Genomic DNA, 23,939 nt, shown 5'->3' on the forward strand with positions numbered 1-23,939 from the left:
GACTGGCAGGTGCGCCGGGACAAAGTGTTTGTTGACTGTGTGATGCAAACACAGAGCAACTTTCGGGAACTCCAGGGAAAGTTAGCCGGGGAGAATGAGCTGAATATGAGGCGCACAGCGGGGAATTCTATCTACTGCTGATTGATCTGTTATTTCTGATTAACATGCAACACTTAATCAATCAACAACAAATCATGTGATCTGTTTGTGTCCTTTATCTACATTTGACTGCGCGATCTGCTGCTCAGACTTAACCATTATATAACCAATAACAGCGACACACGGCAATCCCCCCCCCCTCGCCCCCCGCCCCCCGTACACACACACACACACACGCACATACACCCACACACCTGTGATTATGATGCAAACAGCTGGAACAAACAGAAATCAAGCAAGGTGCTGGGTAATGTGCGCCTGAAAGAAAGTATATGAAAACATAACTGCAGATTTTAATCTATTGATCAATAGAAATGAAACAGAGAGCCGTAGATGTTAAGGGCACCCGTGGGTGGGGGGGGGTGGTTGGGTGGGTGAGTGGGGGGATTTCTTGAGAAGGTTGTAATCTTTGCCCCCACGTGGGTTTGTCAACAAGCTCAGCAGAAGCGTCTGGGACTTTCTGCTCCGCTCTGAGCCAATGGCGTGAGGCTGCAGCGGGAAACACCGCCCCGCTGCCGAGAAACCACGCCGAGCCTCTATAAAAGCACCCGCAGCCTGTTCCGACCTCAGAATAACGCAAGAGCCCGATCAGAGACTTACACGCTCGACTACTCGCTCGCTCACACACATTCGCTCGTTCGCTTTTTGTTCACTGCAACATCCCGACTCCGCTTGGATTATAACTATGACTCTGGAAGAGATCCGCGGACAAGACAGCACGATGGAAAACACAGACAGGTAAGGATCTGAAACAAACACACACACACTGCTTCACACCTTATTTTTCACATTTCTGCGTGTTCTGTTTGAGCGATCGGTGTCCTAATGATGTTCCTTCCTTCTTTGTCCAGGGTGCAAAGTGCAGGCGCAGCTTTGGAGGAGCTGCTTGTCGCTGCTAAGAAGCAAGAATACCTCACAGTGGGAGTTTATGAATCTGCTAAAGTCATGAATGTGTAAGTAGAATATTGCAAAACCCTGGATTTGACACTTTTCTCGCTTTTTTCACGCGTTATTTCAGTGAATTAAGAGAATGTGTGTTAACCCTCCTGCCCTCCTCTCTTCGCTCACAGGGACCCAGACAGCGTCGCTTTCTGCGTCCTCGCCACGGATGCGGAGTACGAGTGCGACATCGCTCTGCAGATCCACTTCACACTCATCCAGGCGTTCTGCTTCGACAACGACATCAACGTCGTGCGCGTCAACGACATCGAGCGCCTCGCAGACCTGGTGGGCACCGACGAGAGCGGCGAGCCCAAGGACGCGCACTGCATCCTCGTCACGGTATGTAAACGCAACCGCTTCAAGTCACGAAACGACGCGTCAGCAGTGTGTGTGTGTGATTCATGCATGCATCACGCTTGTCTGCACATGGCGGCTGCTGCTACTGCTGCTCCTGCCCTCATTTCAATGTCTGACTGTCTTCCTTCCTTCTTCCAGAGCCCCAGTGCAGACCCGTGGAAAGACCCTTCTCTGGATAAACTCGGCCTGTTCTGCGAAGAGAGCCGCAGTGTGTACGACTGGGTCCCTGCCATCACTCTCCCAGAACGCTGAACCTGTGCAACCATGCTTCACACAATGCTGGTGAAGATGAAGAGAAAGTCAAGGTGCTAAAAAGCCTAAAGGTTGGGGATGTCAAAGCCTTTCTGCCTCCCCTAGTCTGGATTAAGGAGGCTGCAGTTGAAGCAACCCCTCCCTCTCACTGCCACCGCTCTGATTACCCTGAGGAAGGGGGTTAAGGATCAGAGGTCATGTGTGGACCAGCTCAGGTGTGTGTGGACTATACTGGTGGCCGTGATGGACACTGAGATGTAGTTGGACAATGTGTGCACAGAGATGTGAAGAGGTGACACAGTGATTAAGAAGAAGGCAAAGAGGGACTAAGGTTGGAGCAGTCTAAACAGGAAGAGACTGTCGACTGTGCAAGAAATGGACTAATGGAAGTCTGCAGGCCGGGCTGGAGCTCCTCATGCAGGAGGGAAGCGACCGGCTGCCTGGCCTGAGGAGGGAATCTGAAAAAAAAAAAGGACATTGTTTTTCTTTTCTAGTTCGAACATCAGGAGATTCTTGGAATATCCAGAGACATTTGATTTCAGATCCTGATGTGAACTTGTTTCTTTAACTGTGAACAAACTCCAGAAGTGCACAACTTTCATGGAATATGATTTTTCTTTCATATATGCAGAGAAACCTTTAAACTGTACGCAACATTTTTCTACTGCTTTGTGAATAAATATTTGAAATGAATGTCTCTCTTGTCAGAACACTTCTTTCTCTTTCATTATGTAGTCGCAGGGGGGGTTTGCAAGCTTTAGATGCTGCAGGAGGTCGAACAGGAAGTCTGAGGTGACATCAGACACATTTGCATGCAAACGAAGAAGAGTGAACATGAAATATCTCTGTCTGAAAGAAAAGAGGGAGTACAGGAGTTGTTGCAACATAACGTTTCTTTCTGACGTGCTTTCCAGGGTCTGACCTTTTTTTACCGCTCGCTCACACACCAGCTGCCTTACGCGACAGCTTGCACAACCTCTAGAGCCAGAATCGGGACTTGGGGGGGCTGCAGGAGGAGAGAGAGAGAGAGAGAGCTTTCTTTTGTTTTCTGTGCACTGGCAGCTGGGGTGAGGAGAGAGCTCTGTGTATCACAGGGTTAGTGTGCTTAGTTGTAGTTTTGTGCACCCAAGTGGAAAATGCAGACTGTGTTGACATAATGGCCTTTATCAGGGATGCATAGTGAGGAGAAACCTACACTATGTTACAAACTTGGGTTGCACAAATTGAAAGTCCATTGCAACAGCAGATTCCAGATTCTTGCACGCAGCAGACATTGGGCAACACAACGTGCAGCCTCACAGATTCCGAGTTGAGCCATAGCAGAATTATGGTCAATGGCAAGGTATAGGGGAAGTGTGTGTGTGTGTGTGTGTGTGCTGTGGTCGGTTCAGGGCTGAAACTGACAGTAAAGCCTCGCCCACATCAAACAGATAGCAGACTTCAGAGGAACTGATCTCGCCTTTCTAGGCAGCACCTTGGTCTGCGTCCAACTTTCACTGGTCATGCACACACACACACACACACCCATGATCAGCACAGTGCCTTTCTGTGAAGTCGGTGGGTTGTTCCGCGTTCTAAGAACAGAGGAAGCTTTACTCACATACAATTATAGAAACCTGTGCAAGTGTAAAGACACAAGTCCTCTCTTGAAGGGACTTTCCACGGCCATTAATAACTGCACTGAAAGGAATGTCAGAGACTCAAAAGTTCACCTAAGTGTTAAGAAAAGCATTCGGTTTCTGGGACTTGAGAAAGTGCTGATATGACGGCCGACGTTTGGGGGCTGTGGCACTCTCAAGTCAGAATGCAACATCTTCAGAAACACACCTGCAAAAAGTCCCCAATCATTTACAAGCAAACCTGAAGGTTTCTCTGCTCTTCCTCCTCCTCCTCATCAGCGTCTCCAGGCAGCCTTTGTTTCTCCTCTCTGACATGAACAGAGTGCTCCCTCTAACAACAATCTAATCTTGACCTATTTTATTCCACACAAAAAAAAGGCAACATTTCATGCCCCAGATAAGCTGATAACGTCTCCTTCTCCCAGCACATCAAAGTTGCGTCTTACACACTTTAAAGTCAACAAAGAGCCATTGCAGTGTGTATGGTAATTCCATTTCTCTGACCTACTTATTTTCACCCCTTTGCATTGATCTCTGTGATAGATTGGATTACCTATTGCCCTCACTAAAGAGTCTCATCACTCAGGTCTCCATGCTCTGTTATCTCCAAATCCAATTTACATAGCAGCAAGCCATGCAAGCACTGTGTAAGGCTTAAACGACAACAACAGCCCCGTTCCTCTCTGCTACAGGTGTTTGTGGGCCAATAGAGAGCTAAAGCAGTCAGGCTCAGTGCTGCTGCTGATCCAGCTACTTGTACAGGGTCAACCTCTTTCCCCTGCGTTAGCCTTTTTGTGCCAAAGCCTGAAGCAATGGTCCAGACTGTCGAGACAGCCCGACTGTCTGCACGAGGTCTGAGCCAGAGATCCACAGCCACGATAGACGGCGGTAAAGAGAGAGAACAGACAGTCATCTTAAAAGAGAGAGGGCAGACAGTTCTGATGAAGAAACTCTGGCACAGGATATAGTAAACATTGGACAGAAGTGTTCCACAGAGCTATTTGGAATGTTCCTGAAATATTCCTGCTATTAAACTCGTGATTGTACAAAGTGAATTCCATTTACTGGTCTTCTTGATGTGTGCAGTCTTTAAGTACAAGCCTTTAGTTTACAGAGGCCATGGTAGAGTTGGTGTATTCTCCCTTTAATGACGGGTATTTGTCTCAAAAAGCTCCTCTCTTCTCTCCCTGTTCCAGTATGGAGTCGTACTCTATCCTAAATGCTTCCCTTTACAACATTTTATGCTTGGTTAAGTGTTGTGTTTCCATATAGAGTCGCCCCCAACGATTCCCAGATTTATGGTTGAACTGTAAATGCTAAAAGCTGCTCGGGGAGTTCAGAGTGGTGTTGCGGCACTTTCTCCAGAGCCATTACCTTTACAGGGAGCTGTGTTCCCTTACTTCCCATTCCCCTTCGTCCATCTCGCTTACAGTAACCACAGCGAGATGAGATTACACGATGAGCTGGCAGGCCGTATTCCCTCTCACCCCACCCGTCTCCCTCCCACCCTCCCTCGCTCACTCTCGCTCCCTTTCCCCGTGGTCAGATTGGTACCATGAGCTCACGGCCCAGCTGGCTCAGGCTGGCTGCAGAGATAGATAGATAGATAGATAGATGGATGGATGGTGTTGGGTGTCTCTAATCTAAGTATGTGTCACTCAGAGAGGAGAGATGAGCTCGGGCCTCGCTCCTGCTGCTGTTGATCGACTTTCAGTGAGCTCACTCCTCAAGGACTTGATGGTGAGCCAGCACAATGTGCAACTTTCAGGAGCTCTTGGGTTCACAATGCAGGGAATCTCTCCCGAGTGCCGTGGCCAAGGTGATTCCAGTACAACAGCATGCAGGCTGCTGTGTGTGTGTGTGAGTCAGCAACAGTGTGTCAGCTAGACATGATACGGGCGGCTTTTGGGTACTGCGGTTGTGGTGTCAGCGTAGGAAGGTGTAAACTTTGAGGCTCACACGTGTACACACACACACACACACACACACACACACACCTGGGATGACCACACTGCACTAGGGATGAGGTCACATTTCAGAAGAAACGGTGGCGTTCGCCTCTGTGAAGAAGCCTATAATCACGCTGACTACAACAGCTGTGTGTGAGCCAAAAGGCAGGCTGGCCAGGTTACACACACACACACACACGCACATGCAGGCACCCACACAAACACACCTGACCTACTCTTAAATATTCACCGTGTCCCCTCGGGGGTGGTGTGACATACACACAGCAGGTCATTGCAGATGAGGTCATGACACACACTTAACTGCTGTTAATGTGAAATTGAGACAGGGTTGTGTTAAATATAGCAGTTAGGCAGAAGTAATATCTTTAATATGGGGAATAATACCTTTGCTCTCGGTACAGATGGTAGTAGTTGTAGTTGTAGTGTGTGTGTGTGTTTGTGTGCTGCCTGGTGTTCTCAGGTCTGTAGAAATTGCCGTGTGATTGCATCAGGGTGTTTGTTCAGGAGAAACAGAACGGACCGACGGGAGAAAATGTGATCATTTTCCGTGGAGTGTTGAAGTGATTTGCATTATGGCGGTTATGTGTGTGTCCTCAATGCTTCCAGTCACACAGGGAACAAAAACCACACATAAGCCTCGATAGGAATGTCCTCTCATAACCCTGCAGCTCAGCTAAATATAGATCAGAGTGCCAGAGCAGGTCACATGACTATACAATACATCTCAACACTTAAAGAATTTAAAGCATTTTCAAAGCAAATTAAATAGGGATGTGTTTTTGTGTGCGAGGCAAAAAGCCATTTCAGGACATCTGAAACAACTCAGACAGATCCTCAGCCCAGCCTGTATTGCTGTTGGCATTGGGGTGTGGATGAGGAGAAGAGGAGCCAGGTACGCTGCTTAACTCTGTTCCCTGTCACACTGCAAGCCCATGTTTTCACAAAAGGATGATGGCGTTTAAAGAATGTAACGATTGAGGCACTTATGTAAATGTGTCACATCGGTAGACGGCACATGCCGGAATGCGTTCATAATGCAAACACTCGCTCTCAATCTCCCTCCCCTTTGCTCACTCTCTTCTCCTGGTATCCCAGCTCCTCTGCATTCTATTCATATTTGCTAGGTTACTGTAAACGCCGGTTTGGTTGAGGTGGGGCAAAGCTAAGTGATTCACCAAATATGGGGTGCAGCCTTTAACCTCGGTGGGGCCGACACATTATTAACATAGCTGAGCTTATCCTTCTTGAAGCACATGTACTCTAAGCAATGCCAGGAATCCACTCTCGCAGCCCACAATCCTCCAGCAGGACAGCCGACCGGAAGCCTGAGGCCATGGAAGCGCAGCCTGCAGGAGACGAGGCGAACTGCTGCTGCTGCTGCTGCTGCCCTTATTGCTTACAACACGCTCAAAAATAAAATGCAGGGTGGTTACAAGGTCTGCATTCATGTGACAACAGACAGTCTGTTCTGTCTCGGCATGCAGACACCGGCAGCAGCCAGGATGACTAAACTGACTGACTTGATCCAAGGATAGATAGAAAAGGGGAGTAAATGAAAGAGACATGAGTTGCGTGGTTCCAGTCAATTCTGAATTCCATCTCACTTTGGCGGGGTAAACAAACAAAGTTGATTCAGAGAAAGCACATATTTTCCCACCGTAAATGAGGAAGTTGGAGCAAACATACAAACATAATACACAAGATGAAGAGAAGTAAAGAGAAGCAGATGGAGACACTGTCCGCAACAATCCTAAGTACATAGAAATATCTGTATTCACGGTTTTAGGACTTATGTCCCCTTGGAATAGTGAGGAGATGAGTGAGAAGGTGGCATAACGTGTGTTTTCTTAGAAACAGAGCAGAGAGAGAGGGAGAGAGGAAGGGGGAGAGAGAAAGGGGGAGAGAGAAATAAAGAGAGAGAGAGAGAGAGAGAGAGAGAGAGAGAGAGAGAGAGAGAGAGAGAGCACAAATGGTAAACAGCATGAGTATCAGAGTCTGCTTCTCTGCTTTCAGTGCACAAGGTAATTAGAAACCTCAAGAGGTAGAGCAGGGACAACGTCTGCCTCAACAGAGGGAGGGGAGAGAGAGAGAGAGAGAGAGAGAGATAGAGAGAAGGAGAAGAGGGGAGAAGCAAGATAACAGCAGACGAAGGAGACTGAAGAGACAGAGGAGAGAAAGAAAGAGGAAGCCAGAGGAGGATCCATCACCAGCGGCCTTGTTTGCTTGTGTTGTGCCGTCATTCGATTACAGGGTCATTAGGGGTCAAGGTTATTAGGGGACCCATGATGCAGCAGCTTGCACATCACACACCTCCTGCTCAGGCAAAAACAAGTCCTGTCTGTACCTGTGTGTGTGTGTGTGTGTGTGTGTGTGTGTGTGTGTGTGAGTGTGAGTGTGAGTGTGAGTGAATGAATAGTGATAGTACAGATATGCAGGTGGCCGAGCTTATTGACTGATAAGGCCTCACTGTGTAAGATGCTACTCAGAGCTGTTAAAGTTGTTTATTGTTGTTTCTTATTCCTCTGCTGGAGGGAAGTTCTTGTCTTGTCCTTCCAAAAACCCTTAATAATCGATATAGCATCCTCATCTGTTGGAAAAATGGATTCCAGCTACAGCCTGTTATTCTTATCCTTAGAAAGAGTTGAGTGTGTGTGGAGGCCAAATCAGGTGAGCCAGGTTGTTGCTGAACTAGTTCAAAGCTGAGCATATAGGCAGCAGCCAGCACGGCCCTAAACACCCCGAGCTGCCCTCATTTCTCCAGCTTACCTCTAGAAGGAATAACAACATGTCTACAGCTTTCTTGCACATATTAATCTAGTGGATGTGAAGAAAACACCAAGGAAATGACAATGAATAAACAAGACTATACAGCCCTGGCTCACTTCCTTCTGCGTGATGCTCGGACGTTATCATGACCTCTCGTATCCGCATGTATGCAAATGAAGACTAGCGTGTGATAACCTTAATGAAAAGGTTCAAAGTGTGCATGTCCACAACTTGTTTTCAGTTACGCGTAAACGCTCCTTGAACCACGGCAGTGTGAGCTGCAGACTGACCATGTTCTTGGTAACGTATCTTATCTGAGGCGTGCGTCAACTCCAACAACAGCGCCTGAACATTCACTGACGGAGCAAAAACAAACAGCAGCCGGCGTGTCTATACGTTTCACCTTAACTGCCTGCAGAACGGGAGAGAGCCGAGCTTAATGAAGATCGCAAACAAAGAGCATGCATGAATATTTTATTTGTGAAAAAAACTCCAATTAGCGTTTGTGCTGAACAGAAGCAAACACTGAGAACGGTTGTGAGTAGGAGTCTGACATTTCCTTTCATGCATGATGGAACAGTGAAAGGTTTTAACGCCGTGGCAGAAACGTGCAGCATTTCAATGTGAGGTTTCTCTCCCAGAGGACGATTTCAAACCTCAATTAGAATTTTGCACAGAGAGCTAAAGGAGCCAGACATGTTTTTCCAAGGACTTTTGGAGGGACTGATGCAACTGCCTCGCCACCTTGCACCTCGTTTTTTTTTCATAGCAACACACCGCACTTAACCCAGTAACACACTGAGGGTGCATGGCAACAGTGATCCAATTCATCCAGCCTCCTCTCTCTCTCTCCTTCTCTCTCTCTCTCTCTCTCTCCTTGCATGTGTACATTTTCATTAATATCCTTTATAAGTGGACTAGCTTGGTGTTTTTGTCATCAATGCAAAACAAAAATAAGCCCATATTGTTTTTGCCGGTGTTGCTTAATCTGAAGGGATAGAGGGACATGCACTGGAAAAAGCAGGGGGTGGGGGAGCTAGGGCTGTGCTGCAAGGCCTGGGCATCAGCCAATCAGAAGCCAGGATTAGCCAGAGGCAGGCGTAAACACACGCTGTTGCTGTTGGTAACAGATTTGTGATTGGCTGCTCGGAGGTCTTGCACAATGGGATAGGTGCTGGAGTGTGGAGGTATTTTGACCGCTGTTATGAATGTGTTTATCTGCTGCAATGTTCTCTAATAACATTGTTATTCCCTCGTTCTGTTTTTAGTTCAAAGGGGGAGGATGTCATGTTCTCATGTTGAGGCCGTACTGCAGGAACTGAACTCCAAACTGCAGAAGTAAACACACACACACACGCACAGAGACGGAACATGAAAGAGTGGAATGGAAAGATCTGGGTCTGAAGGACAGGTCACTGACACCACTGCTATGAGACTGTTTGTGTGCCAGCGTGTGTGTGTTTGTCCTGACCTGCTTTCCCACACTGACGTAGAAGTCTGTTTTTGACTTTGACTCTGCAGCACACGTCTGTTTTGACTTAGACGTATGGCGCTTATGCACAGAACCCGTCCACCTCTCCCCTTCTCTGTCTCTACGGTCTCAACATGTTATTGATGAACATTCTCTGGAGACCTGCTGTCCAGACATACCGAGTCTCTTAATGCTGCCAGGCTAACACCTAATCCTGGAGGTCAGCAGCCATGAAGAAAACAAGGCAGAGAGCTGACAGTGATGCGCACACTGGGTTTGTTTACATGCTCAACATGCGGCTCCTTCCTGGACGGGGCGGGGCCAAAAGCCTGGCATTCCAGTCTTGCTTTGGAAACAGGGCTCCCACAGTAGCCAATGGGAGGGCAGGGATTATGACATGTGTGTTTGTGTGCCCTCGTGTTGTGTGTGAATAAATCAAACAGTGTTATCTCTCAAGCAGAGTGGTGACAGGGAGAGGAGGCGGGGGTGGAGGGGGGATTTTTTTTTTTAATCAGCTCACTCAAGGAAAAAAACACGCCGGGCAATAATACCAGGATCAAACAAAACACGCCGCTAAGCCAATTAAACATCAACAGACTAATCTCCAAATGAAAGAGTTGTGAAGAGTGTGTGTGTGTCTGCCTGTCTACTCTTTGTATGTGTGTGTTTCTGATTAGTGTAAAAGCTGAACATCCTCATTACAAATATTGCTACATGTGTCAGTAAGTCAGAAACATATTTCACATCTTCACATCGCTGTCATATTGAGGCTTTGGTTGGCACAGAGGACAGAATAACAAAGTGGCACCCTGGCCCACATGTTGTTGTCGTGTCAGTTGCGTGTGCATGTGTTGCCTTCATACAGCTGTTATTGTTTTGACAGAGGTTGATTGCTGGTTGTTGCACCTGTCTGAGGTCTCTTTACTGTAAGGATGTCCTGGTCTTCCCACCTTATCGCTGTTCCCAAGGAACACAGCAGACACGGTGCCATATAGTGTGTGTGGACTAATACAATCACAACAATGCAGGTGGCCTCACAGGGATGCAGGAAGCTTTGTTGTGATTCCAAACCTGAGCTGAAAATAAGCATTCAGACTCTTTTTAACCTGATGTTAGTGTAAGTGTGACCCCCCCAATAACATCTCACACTGCTGTCAGGTGTAAAGTTCCCAGAGTGCAAGTGTGGTCTGTGTGTGTGTGTACACGTGTTTGAAAGTGAGCGCGCAATCAGACAGGAGGAGACATGTGCTGGCTGCCACACAGGATGCAGCTGCAGCAAGTAAACAGCATCTTCATAACAGCGTGTGTGTGTGTCTGTGTTTGTATGTGTTTTCTACCATGTATTTCTTTGGAGCAGGGACCTCTTTGCCATCTTCATCTATTCTCTTTCCTCTCTGTCTTTTCATCTGAACCTGCCCTAAGGCTCAGTGAGAGGTAATCTAATCAGTAATGCATTTGAGTCTTTTTCAACAGGAAGAAAAAACATCATTTTGTGACACTTCCTCTTTTAAGAAAAAACGCAGCAACTCTTTCTTTTCACAGAAGGCTTGAAACATGTTCGGGATCATATCTATATCACACATTCTTCTTGGAAATGCTCTCTCTCTGCCACTCTTCCCCCTCTTCCCTGCTAATGTGATACATGTCAAAGCTGCTCCTTTGTCCCGGCGTAACAGCATGGACCCGGCACAGACAGCTTAGGAAACAAAGAGAGGGGCTAGCCAACCACAACATCCTCCGCAGACTCCCCAACTCTACCCGGCAACTACTGTACAACGACACACAGAGCCACGCTGCGTCTGTCGCAAGCACACGCAGGGCCTGCATGTGTGTGCGCACAGACGTGGACACACACACACACACACACCCACATACACTGCCACAGACGCAGACAAAAGATCTCACTTGGAGTCAGAGAGCGAGAGAGAGAGGCGTCTGCGTGTGTGCGAACGTGTGTGGCTGTTTGCGTATGTCCGTCCTTTGCATGCATGTGTGTTGTGTGCATGCGGAGGAGGAAGTAGGAAGCTCTCCATCTGCTGTTTGTCTTTATTAAATAACAATTTCTTGTATAGTATCTTGCACTGTCTGCAGTAAGCGTGTGTGTGGGTGGTCGCTCGTATGCTGATGCACGTTGGGGGAGGGGGGGCAGGGGGGTAGCGTGTGGGCCACAGCCCCCGAGCAAGGCAAGGCAAACGCTCATTGACGTCTGACTTGGATGCTGACAAAGATGGACTTTGTTGCCTTTGTGGGCGAAGTGAAAGAAGTCAGCCTTTGAGTGTCTTGATGTGATTACGTGTGTATGCACTGGTGTGTAGTTAGTGGGAGTGTGTGTATGAGTAGACGTGAACTTTAACTCCTACACTGAGCAGGGGGGGAGGGGGTGGGGGGGATCTCAAGCCCTGTAAAAGGGGTTGTAGGCTAAAATCCATTAACTGATGTAATATGGGTTTTGTCCTGTCTTTCTTTCTTTCTTTCGTTCGTTCGTTCGTTCGTTCGTTCGTTCGTTCGTTCGTTCGTTCTTTCTTTCTTTCTTTCTTTCTTTCTTTCTTTCTTTCTTTCTTTCTTTCTTTCTTTCTCTCTCTCTTTGTATCTTGTCTGTCTGTCCTGTACCGACACGGGTCTCCCGTTCAAATACAATACTCGGTGTTGGCAAAGGTTCAGAAGCACTCATGGTTTCTTTTTAAACACACACACACACACACACACACACACACACACACACACACACACACACACACACACACACACACACACACACACTCACTTTGTGCCTTAGGGGCTTGTTGCCTTTGATCTAGATCTGACTCAACTATACACAGTGCAGCAGGTGTGAGGCCACCATCAGGTGTGTGTGCAATGAATGCGTGTGTAAGTGCAATCATCAGCCATATGGTCTTTCACTCCTAACTACACACCTAACCCACCTCATGCACCCACTCAAACAAATCTGCCCCCATACAAACACGCTCACTTTCACCCTGTTTCCAAAGCAGCTGCAGCGCTGAGAGAACACTCCCACAGACCAGCCAAGGTGCAACCGCCGGCAAATCACAGCAACTGTTCAGCAGGAGCTCCACCAATCACACCGTCGGGGCTGAGGGCAATCAGTTGCTAAGCCAATCGGGGATACGGAGACGTCGCTAACCAATGGCAGCAGGTGCCAGACAGCAGAGCGGTTAGAGATAGAGAGGAACCAATCAGAACCTGGAGATTAGAGGCATTGATCTTTTGTTTTGAAAGCGCTACCAAGAACTTTTCCTCTGCCTCTGCTGTCATCCATACATAATGTATATCCAATCCTTTAACTTCATGGCTGTTACTACGCGGGGACGTTACCGTTTGCTCTCGATGTATTGCAGGACGACTCCCTCTGTCTTCTTGGGGGGATGCTGAGACGGTGAAAACATTTAGTGTATTGCAGGCAGATGATGAAATCACAGAAACATGCATGTAAGCTCTCTTTGCCTGTTGCTGGGTTCACTATATTGTTTCAAATCCATCCAGTGCAGTGCTTCATACGTGTGTAGTTTCAGCATTTGAGCAGCTCGTGAAACTAATACTCAACATGTGCTTCCCTGATTGTGTCCCCGCATGCTTCTGGAAGTGTGTCAGTATATTTTGGTTGTCTTCATGTTCCAGGTCAGCCCGAACCTCCTGACTTTGTGGACAATAAAACAGAGAGGCGTGTCATTGACACACGCGCTGCCAACTGCTGCTGAGACACAAAGGCGAACATAAAAACCACTTTAGTGACTGTGAAAGCCCCCACCCATTGACCACGGCACACTCCAACAACACTAGCCACACACGCACACTCCTGCCCTACCTCCATTGTCCCTGAATGAATGAGTTTGAAGGGGTGTGTATGTGTGTGGGTGGGTGAGTGAGTATGTGTGTGTGTGTGTGAGGACAGCTGGCTCTCTGGCTCCATCAGTAGCAGCTGCCCAGGCCTCAGGGCCTCAGGGTGGAACAGCGCAGATTAGAGAGTGGGTAGGGTTGTGGAGTGTGTGCGGTGGTGGAGGGCGGTGGAGGGGCGGGTGGGGGTCGGCAAGCAGCCCAGTCTGTGGCCTAAAGGAGGAGAAGACCTCTCCTCATCTTTGTCCCAGCCCCTCTGTCATTTTCTTTTTCATCTCCCTTGCTCTATTTCTTTTAACCCTGCATGTCACAGAAAGTGCAGAATGAGGATTCCAGTAAAGTCAAACACACACACAGGGACAGTGAACGCAAGCAGGAAATAGCTGGTGGACCGGACTAGACAGTAGGATGGAGACAGAGACAGACATGCAGAGTTACTGGGTCCCCACTGGGTGCTGAGTGGGGGCCAGCTTAGTGACAGCTGTTAGTCCTGCCTATAGGATATCTGAGCCAGGCCCTTTCACAAGTGCAGGGCTGTGATGAAGAATGGAGGGGCCACTTTTTTGCAGCGTGTGCGTGTGTGTGTGTGTGTGTGTGTGTGTGTGTGTGTGTGTGTGTGTGTGTGTGTGTGCATAAGGGAAAGAGAGCTTTTGAAATGGGAGGGTGTGGGCTTTTGCCAAGACATAAAGAGTGGCACACTTCAACCAAAACGTCTCTGCAAATAGAGCATTCTGGGAGGACAGATAGGAGGGAGTGAGGCGGACAGGACTTTCACCACCTAAAGACTCATTTACAGCCCTGTTTGCATCTGTGTCAGTGTGTTCAAACACAATGGAAGCCACAGCACAGAGCCACACAACAACACCGTATTTACACAGCAACGGCAGCCTGCGAGGCCTCATGCAAATCTACATGGTTACTCATCAAAAGCCTTGTTCCGATGACATTCAGGCTTTACCTTGAGACGTTAGAGGCTCACAGAACACAAGGTTAAAAGCTTTAAAGGGCATTGAGACCTATTTGCAAAATCCAGGTAATGGAGACAAACGACAGAGAAGAGGGTTGAGTGAGGTGCCGACCATCCTGGTAGTTGGTGTGTGTGTGTGTGTGTGTGTGTGTGTGTGTGTGTGTGTGTGTGTGACGTCGCTCATGCAACACCGACCTTCAGAAAAGGCTTTCCAAAGTCATATTGGCATATTCATTTAATTGTTTTCACCAGTTGTTACTCTGAGCTTAACTCCCTGGCTCATTCTGCCATCTAGATACTCTTCACACCCTCCACAACTGTCCTCCTCCTCCTCTTCATCCTCCCTTCTCCTCCTCTTCTCCTTAACCTCCTCCACATTGGCGACAAACCCAATGACCCCGTTGCCAAGGCAGTCTGATCCGGAGTGACGGCTCTATTCAGGTTGTCATTGTCTCCCGTGACAACCAACGAGCAGCGCTTAATTAGCGTGAGGGATGCCCGAGTAATTAGAATGACGGTTGATTCAATTACAGAGCTTTTGTCTGCTTTGGGTTTATTTCCCAAATGGAAAATGTTGTTTATACATGCAACAAAAAAGTCATTTGTTTCAGAACATAACGTCAGGACACAATGCAGCTTTTATTATTTATTTTGAAAATGTCGTACATGAGGGATTCAACCAAGCATGCAGTGAGATTAGCATAAAGGCTCATTCAGCGCATGCCAGAGAACATATTTAGTGTTATCTTAACCAGATCTTAACAGGAGCAGCTGCCTGGGCCGCCCGATCAGATACTACAGCCCCCCTGCAACACGGAGATCAACTGAATGTAGAAAGACGATGAATGAATCAGATAAACAGCTGATAAAGAGGCTAAAATGTATAGCTAATATGCTAACACATTTTATTTACTGGTAATCCTGTGTGTTATCGTATTCGCAGTTTGTGTGTGAAAGCCACTTGGACCAAACTTGTTGTGTGTTGTATCTTCACACAGACTTACACCCTAAAAAGACTGAAACATTATAAAACCCCAGGAAATGTTTGATTTTGTTAACAGCTGCATCCACTGCAGCTAATTTGAGAAAACACATTAGTAAGAAGAGGTCGAGTCTACCCGGAGCTTTCAGGAAGCTTTGTGGGGAACTTCTGTGCAATTTGGTGGATAAACTCAGAGGCTATTAAGCAGGAAATGACAAAATAAACACGTTGCAATATGTCGCACATGTTTTTATTTAGTTTTAAGTGCTTGGCTGAATTTAAAAGCAATGACTGACACAAGAAAATCACTTGGGCCAACGTGATGGAAAAGGTGTGTATGTGTTAGGTTGGTGTTTCTTCATGTCAGGGAGATCATTCCCAACACAAAGCTGTTTAAAGAAGATCAGGTTTAAAATCTAAAAGATTATCTGATCTACTAATTGTCAACCTGGTGATTAGGACCCCTGGGGTGACAATTATGTTTCACTTAGATGGGCACACGCACACGCACACATACACACAAACGCACACACACACACACACACACACACACACACACACACACACACACACACACACACACACACACACACACATACACACACACACACACACACACACTCTCACACACACACACACACACACACACACACACACACACACACATACACATACACACACACACACACACACACACTCACACACACACACACACACACACACACACACACACACACACACACACACACACAAAACACACGCACGCATGCACGCACGCAGACAAACAAAAGGCACACTTCTGCTGTTGTATGTATAAACACACACATATGGATGCAGAGACTTGCATGCGCACACAAACACAAACAGGTTGTTGTACCTCCAGGAGCATCACTCAGCCGTAATTCTCCGCTGCCTCGACTGTTTGCACTCACAACAAAACGTTGCCTCATGGTTGATGACAATCTGTCTGCCCGGCTGTCTGCCTCAGTACCTGCATCATCTAACCTGTCAGACCTCCTGCTTTGCTGCCCACCCATCAGCCTCTGTCGAGCTCGCTTCCCCCAAACAAGGTCATTAAGACTCCTCTTTAACAGAAGCAGCCTGAGTAATTGCAGCTGGAGGGAGAACTTGTCTTTCCTGTACACTTATCTCTCAGTGTGCTAATCCATCCCGTGCGTTAGACCCCAGCATTGTATGCATCACTGCGTGCCGCCTGTCTGAACTAATCTGCACGAGCCAACTGCCATCTGAGGACACGGTTCATGGTTTCATGGGAAATATCTCAATATTCTGAGGTGAAGCGTGCGCACAAAGTACATGCACAAGCTCCTCAGAAGTCACCAAACTTTCTCATAACTCCACACGTGCCTGTGCAGTGTCACGTTTGTGTGCACACTCGACAGCATTCCACTAATCCTGAGAAATCTGCAACAAAACCTTACACTTTCTGTTTCACACATTTGTACGATGGCTCTGAGTGGAGCTTACCATCTCTCCACTGTAAACAATAATTGTTGGCGAGACAAGCTAAGTTTTTAATCTATTCAGCTGTTGTCTAAACTTTGCAGACATCACTGAAGGAGGCGTAGGCAGACGGCATAGACACACTAATATGCAAATACACACAAAGAAGAAGCACTAACACAAAGTAGGCACGCCATAGTGTTTACAATGGCTCCAGGCAGCAATGGAGTCTTGTAATAAAACTTTTTACCATTAAATTGCTGCAAAGACAGGTGCATGGTTGTGTGTGTGCGTGCATGCGTGTAAATGAATGCTGTGCAAATACTGAGCAGCAGATCCAGCTGTGCATATACTGAACCCTGCCGCACAATCAATACAGTGATATATTTGAGATACTGTGTAAATATGCAGGGATGACAGTGAGTTCTGTTCACCCTGCCTTATTTACACTGTAAGGTCATATATGTATATGAGTATGCACTCTGTAGGTTAATAGGTTGTATTATCTCAATGATTGCCCATGATTAATCTTAATCTGTACTATAGGATAAAAGACTTATCAATACTGTCTGCACATAATGAGATCTGTTTAGATTATGTTTGTTGGCATCTAGAGGGAATTTCCAAATGTCATATGAGTCATTTACAACTCTGAACAAATTTGTCTTGATGCTTATGTCCTGAATTAACCTATTCAGTTCAGTGCAAACGATCTATCTCAGAGTACAAGGAGAACCTTTGTTTTTTTTATCATGTGTGTGTTTGTGTATCGAAAAGCAAACGTCCTGATCCCGAATGTGTCTCCTGGTGAGCCTGGCGTCAGAGCAGCAGCAGGTACCATGCCAAGACCATTACAACATCAAGCAAACCTTGGCCTACTGCGATTGAAATGTAGTTTTGCAACATGCGTTTTGTTGACATCGAATACTCATTCTGTTCAGTGTTGATATACTTGTTTACAGTGTGTGTAATGCATGTGACTGGAGCTGGTATCTTCTTGCATGTGTGGCTGAGAGTTCAGCACATCTCCCTCCCTCCCTCCAGGAGCTGGATCTGTGCAGCCCAGGGCTGCAGTGTGTTGTTTACTCTGCCATATCTAAGAAACACTCGGTATTTCTCAGTTAGGGTTCAGATTAGAGTGTGAAACTGGACTCTGCATTGGCACACTCTCACACTACTGTAACAGAACACTCAAACAGTCCCTAGATCCAGAGAAGCATGGCAGAAACTGAGACAGAGAAGTGAAAAGGTGAAAGATCAGCCTCACACTCCTCTGTGACATGAGGCAGTGCAGGAGACACCCTAATCTCCTACCCAGGGGGGATTCCAGTGGTCTTAGCCTTTACACAGGTTAGTGGCCCCTGCTTCGGGGAAAAGTGGAGTGCTGAAGAGAAGACAGAGGGGACGATGTTAAATACCTGTGTGAAATTCTGCCTTTCACAGTAAGAAGAGAAAAAGGCCCCAAGACTGTTAATGTGTGTGTGTGTGTGTCTGCTGTGTGTGTGTGTGTGTTTGCCAGTAAAAGCATTGTGAGGTGAGTTCCTGAAAGATCAGAGGCTGGAAAGCCCAAGCTGACTCACCATGCTGTCACCTTCAACAAACAGCAGCAACGCAGCAGGGCAGAGAGAGGAAGAGAGGGAGAGAGAGAGGGAGAGAGAGAGAGAGAGAGAGAGAGAGAGGGAGAGAGAGAGTCATCGTGCTAAAATATTATTAGCCGTTCTCATGTTTGCTGCCAGCTTTCAGCGTCTAGTCGGCTGCAGGGAGCTTTTCCCCCCCCCCTTGTTAGGCAGAAGTGTGTAAGATGTCTGAAGGCTTTGAAGTGTGAAAGACAGAGAGAGAAAAGGATCTTAAGATGAACACGTCCTTTGATCATGTGTCAGGGATTTTTGGTCTTTGTAAGAGGGATGAGTGAGTTAAAATAACTTTAGTGATCTAGTGTCGTCTCAGGCACCGGCCGGTAGCCACACAATGCTTTTGTCTGCACACAACTCTGTCATTGAATCATTTTTGGATATAGATAAGTTGACGCATTTGAGCTTTGAAAGACAACAAAGAGATAGAGAATAATCCTTTACCAAACGATACATTTACTGGAGGATTAATCACATTATATGAGCAGATAAGCTCGACATCCATAAACCACTTTTCTGCTACACAAAGCAAAAATAATCTGGAGGCTCTGTTGCTGGAACAACATCACACATTAGTGAAGTTACAAAACCACATATTATACTGTGATTTATTCTCTCTGTTGCCTCAGCTTTTAAATGAAACGCACTCTGAACACAAACACATCAAAACCAGACAGCTCACTTGAAGTGGGATTTTTTATTGCTTTTAGCTCATTCTTCGTCCCTTTGATGGGATTCGGCGAACACATTCACCCCACCTAATACGAGCCAGACATCCTCATCCTCAGCAGAAACGTACCTACATCCGCTTCTCCTCCGCCGGCCAGCTCTGTGGGGAGAGAGAGAGAGAGAGAGAGGGAGGGAGGGTCAGTGAGATGTGCTTTGTTGAGTTTTCTAAAAGTGGAAGTCAGCGCTCAAAGTCGTGCGTGTAAATGGAGCGGCATCTGAATCACATGGAGCCGTCCATGTTGGCTCTGTTGACGCTGTGCATCATCTTTTCCATATATTTCTAATGGAATTCAGGTGCAAGGTCCAAGTCTGGAAGGCACCAACTCTCCGGGAAACGGTTCTCAAACTGGAGGACCAAGTTTGACAAGCGCTGCTCTAGATATCTGTGACAATTCCAATGCAAATCAGCTAAACACCTCTGCTTTGTACTTGTGCGGCTCCTTCTAATAGTTAAATTAAGTCGGCTTATGATCAACATCTGCTAAATTCACTCACTTGCACACAGTAGTCGGGCTAAGTCCTGTTGTCTGTTTAGGACACGAGGATGAACCAAGATGTTCACACAACATGTGTTCTTAAGTAGTCCATTTATAACCGTTTACAAGTAAGATACACAAGCATGTCCATCCGACTCCACTCATCACTTGCTCCATAAGTGTGGCATCTTTCTCCTGAGTACACTCGTGTCCGGTTACTTACTAGCTGGCTGCTGCAGCTTTGGCTAAACGCTACGGACTCATGTTTATACCAGACGCATCCGCAGACAGAAAGTGACTTAAAATCTGTTCAAATGTCACGCAAATTGTATCGGAAAGCGCCACAAAACGCCGCAAAAACCGGTGTGTGTAACACTGCAGGTTATGTGTTAGGTAACCGGTTACAGTCCGGCTAATAAAGGACTGGACCGCATTTAGCTTGAACATGTAAGCTCAGATCATGGCATGCGTTTATACGATCATACCTTGGTCTGATTAATGGCTTTGGTCTAACTAATATTGGATGATTGCTGTTCTTCTGAATGTTTGGTAATTATAGATGAGCACTAAATCAATGGAAAAGCATGTTGGCACAGTTGGCTGTGGGTTGAAGTTCAGGCGGGGCTGCAGATGATGCATCCAGACTTGTACTCACTGCTCTTTGAGACCGAGCTGTGCTGCAGGTGTGGTGGGAGGTAACCTCTTCAGCACCGGTCAGCAGAATGAAGGTGATGTTTTGGAACATTACTGCGTGAAACATCAGAACTCCTTCATCTCTCTCAGTCACCTGTTTCTCACCAATTACTCACTGGCAGGCATGTGTGTTTGTTTGAAGAGGCTGCCAGAATCATGACGGTGAACCTGAGGAAAGGAGGACAGAGGGAAGTGGAGTCCAGCTGAGTACATACAGTATGCTACCAGCTGCAGTGTGAGCACTCTGATGAAAGGAAAAGGAAAGGAAAGGAGGTCAGACGTAAACACTCCTTAATCATTTCATAAATTTACAGCTTTTCTAACCATCAACAGCTACTCAAGTAAACCTCAGAGTGCAACATGAGTGGTGCACAGCACAGGTGAGGGGCTCCAGGCACAGGGTTCATGATTTGAGACATAGATAGATAGATGGATAGATGGATAGATAGATAGATAGAAAGAAAGAAAGAAAGAATGTGAAAAGGACTTTACTTTTGTTGTTAAATATGAAAAACTATATATATTTCAAAATTATTTTTTGTAGTTATTTTGCCAAAATTGCGTAAGACCCGCCCTACGCAGCATTCAAGCGCTACGATTGGCTAGATGCCCATCAACGGCCACCAATCGAAGAACTTGAGTTTGCCAAGAAATGCCGCGGGATTCGTAATGGCCGTTCATTTCGTTGACATCGTTGTAACTCCGGGTTATCACAGTTGCGAAGTTCTTCATATTTCAAACATCTTTCAATCATCATATTTCAAACGTTTAGAGTTGCCCAGTGGCAGTGAAGATAACTGACTTAAACCACAACACTACAGTCTACTACAGCCCCGAGGGACACTGCACCTGTCCCCTAATATTGACACCATCCTGCTTATGATGGCGAATGACGGAATTGGCAAAAAACGGACATTCACTAGGACCTTGAAGTGGACACAGAGCGCGTGCTTCGAGAATGTGACGTCAACCTCAGCTTCCAAGGAACGAGACTGTTTGTTTAATACGGTACACACACACACACACACACACACAGCACCAAACAACAACATGGCCTTTAAACGAGGGTTTGGTTGCAGTGTAATTGCTTGTTGTCTTGGCTGAAAGATTGAAGCAGTGAATGCACTTTGTTGAGCATGTTTGACATAAACATCATCATTTACTGTGCTGTAGGCTGGGTAACATGTTGTTGTTGCTGTCTAGTGTGGATATGCACTTGCAGCATTTACTGACTTGTCTTGATTCAGACTTGGGACATGTTTGTGACGTGTGTGTTGCTCTGGTGCACAGTGCAGGAGTGCAGACTGGGGGGTGAATGCAATGTTAATGCTACTGAAAAAGAATCTCCAGTGTATTGTGTTCATTCCCGTAAATGGCCTGGCTGCGTCGGATACAGTTACTTTCTCGGTCGTGCTTAGTGTCTCCTTTAGAGGGAGGAGAAGAAGAAAAGCAACAGAAGGCTTACACGGCTCATGAGATGAAGAAGAAGTTAAGGTGAAAGCACTTTGAACTTCAGCTCGCTACTTGAATATCTATAAATATAAGCTGGATTAATGACACTAAAGACTAAAGGGAGACTACAGCAGCCTGTACTGAATGTTCAGACGAGTTGACAATCACAAATCACACTTTTCCTAGAAACCCAACAATAGACCTCTGAATCATAACTCCAGGAAGCACCCGAGAGTGTGTCTGGCACCTCAGAGACAACAGAGCAGGAGAACTTCCACTCACTGAGCAACATTTGCAGTAATAAGACAATATCTTTAGAATGTGTACAGAAAATGCTACTCAATCAATTCAAGGTTAAAATATGATACTTAACTTTTAATATGTAGGTCCTGATCCCTGCGTTCCTGATATACCTCCTCACCCTCCTCCCCCTCCTCACTCTCCTCCCCCTCCTCCTCCCCCCTGTAAGTCATCTGTGCGGTGTCTCCAGAGGCCTTACAGTGCAGCAGCAGTCAGCGGTAAAGTTTCATAAACACAGACACACTCGGGGTGACAGCGGCTCACTTCAGCCATTTCTCCTGCTCTTTTACTGACATGCCCAGACACATGCAGCTCCCCCACCAGAGATGTGGGTGGAGGGATAAATGCCTTGATGGATGGATGAATAGATATATAGTGGAAGATTTAGGTTTGCGGTCGCAGCGGGGCCCTTTTTACAGTCCCTCCACCCCTCCTCCCCTGCTCTCTTTCTCCTTATCGGCCTTAAGAGCCACAGCAGCTGCCCCACGCGCATGAAATCTTCAAATCCACACTGGACAGGTAGTGCCACATGTGTGGAATTAAAGCCTCTTGGAGAGCTGCGTCTCTGGTTACCAGCTGCACGCGACAGCTGCCTGAAAAAGGATCTGGTTTCTGGTGGTTTTTGTACAGTTGGTGATAGATGTGTGGCGAAAAGCTTGGAACTGTTAACCCCTCTGCAGCCCTCCCTGGGTGCTGGGGGCCGTTTGACTGTCAGGGACAGGAGGAGCATTATCTAACCGCTGTGCACTCAGAAACATGCTCTGTAGAGGGGAGGAGAGGGAGTAAAATAGTTTAGTAAAATGATTCTGTTATGTTTAAGCTTTACAGGATCATGTTAAATCTGCATGGGTTTGGGTTTGGTACAATATTTAAGAAAATACAACTTCTGCCTTTGTGATAGTATGAATTGCTAAATATACAGTATCACATGTATATGTTGCACGTGTACATTGCACATATTCAGTGTATACATTTGCAGCAACAAAGCTTGATACTGTAATGTGCTAAGATTAGGACAGGATATGTTTTTTTCTAGGACTTGAGTAGAGTCACTGATGCCAACAACATACCAAGCACATGAGCCTCATTGTGCTGGAGTCAGGCCCATCTGATAGGAACACAATGCACACACAGGCACACACACTCACTCACTCACTCACTCACTCACACTGCTTAATCTCCTCTCCTCCATAAGACAGACCGGGTGTCTGTACAGTCTGTGAGCTTTTCTTCTACGACAGGGAGCCTCTGACGCACGTGGTTTGTAGAATAGGCTGTTGTCTCTGAACGCCACGCTGCAGAGAGATAAACGTTGATTCGTACGGGGAGATGACGAGCGGTGCTGAGTTTCTGCTGCCTCTGTCTTATCTCTGCTCCGTGTATCTCCTGTTTACTCCTGACCTATCACCTACAGCCAGAAAACACAATGTTAGGTCAAAAAATTGGATCATTTCTTCTGACACAGATATGAGAATTGTACTCTGAAACCGAGAGAGGAGGGAATGTTTGTCCTTGGAATAGTGAGTCTCAGATAAGGATAAGGATGCAGAACACTGTTTATATTGTTGAACAAGAAGACCGACAAGCCTCTACGGAACATCACGTCTGATCTGATCTCTGTGAAGATCTGTGAGAGGAAAGGGTCTTTGTATCATCAAACAACAGGTTGTCTCTGCATATGTTGCATGTTCATCAAACAGGAATGTGTGCAGAGTGTGTGACTCACTCTATGTGAGTCTGTCTGCGGATGATGTCATGTAGAAGATGTGTGGCAGGAGATCTAGTGATGGTTTTAGATTGTTGCTCAGCCTACTTCACATTTAAGTTTGGCCTTTGAGTATTTCTTAAGTTAAG

At 46.6% G+C, this 23,939-nt stretch overlaps 1 protein-coding gene across 1 annotated transcript; it reads left to right on the plus strand.

Annotated features, from left to right (window-relative positions):
• Positions 1-709: 709 nt before the first annotated feature.
• On the plus strand, positions 710-2,403 carry gadd45ga (growth arrest and DNA-damage-inducible, gamma a). Its single transcript, XM_076149536.1, has 4 exons — positions 710-897; positions 1,011-1,112; positions 1,230-1,440; positions 1,597-2,403. The coding sequence occupies exons 1-4, from the start codon at positions 845-847 to the stop codon at positions 1,708-1,710; spliced, it is 480 nt and encodes a 159-aa protein (XP_076005651.1). The 5' UTR covers positions 710-844; the 3' UTR covers positions 1,711-2,403.
• The last annotated feature ends 21,536 nt before the right edge of the window (positions 2,404-23,939 follow it).

The sequence above is a fragment of the Genypterus blacodes genome, unplaced genomic scaffold (assembly GCF_046128005.1).
Source record: "Genypterus blacodes isolate CSIRO-AG114 ecotype Tasmania unplaced genomic scaffold, CSIRO-AGI_Gbla_v1 ptg000045l_1, whole genome shotgun sequence".
In the NCBI taxonomy this organism is placed as follows: domain Eukaryota; kingdom Metazoa; phylum Chordata; class Actinopteri; order Ophidiiformes; family Ophidiidae; genus Genypterus; species Genypterus blacodes.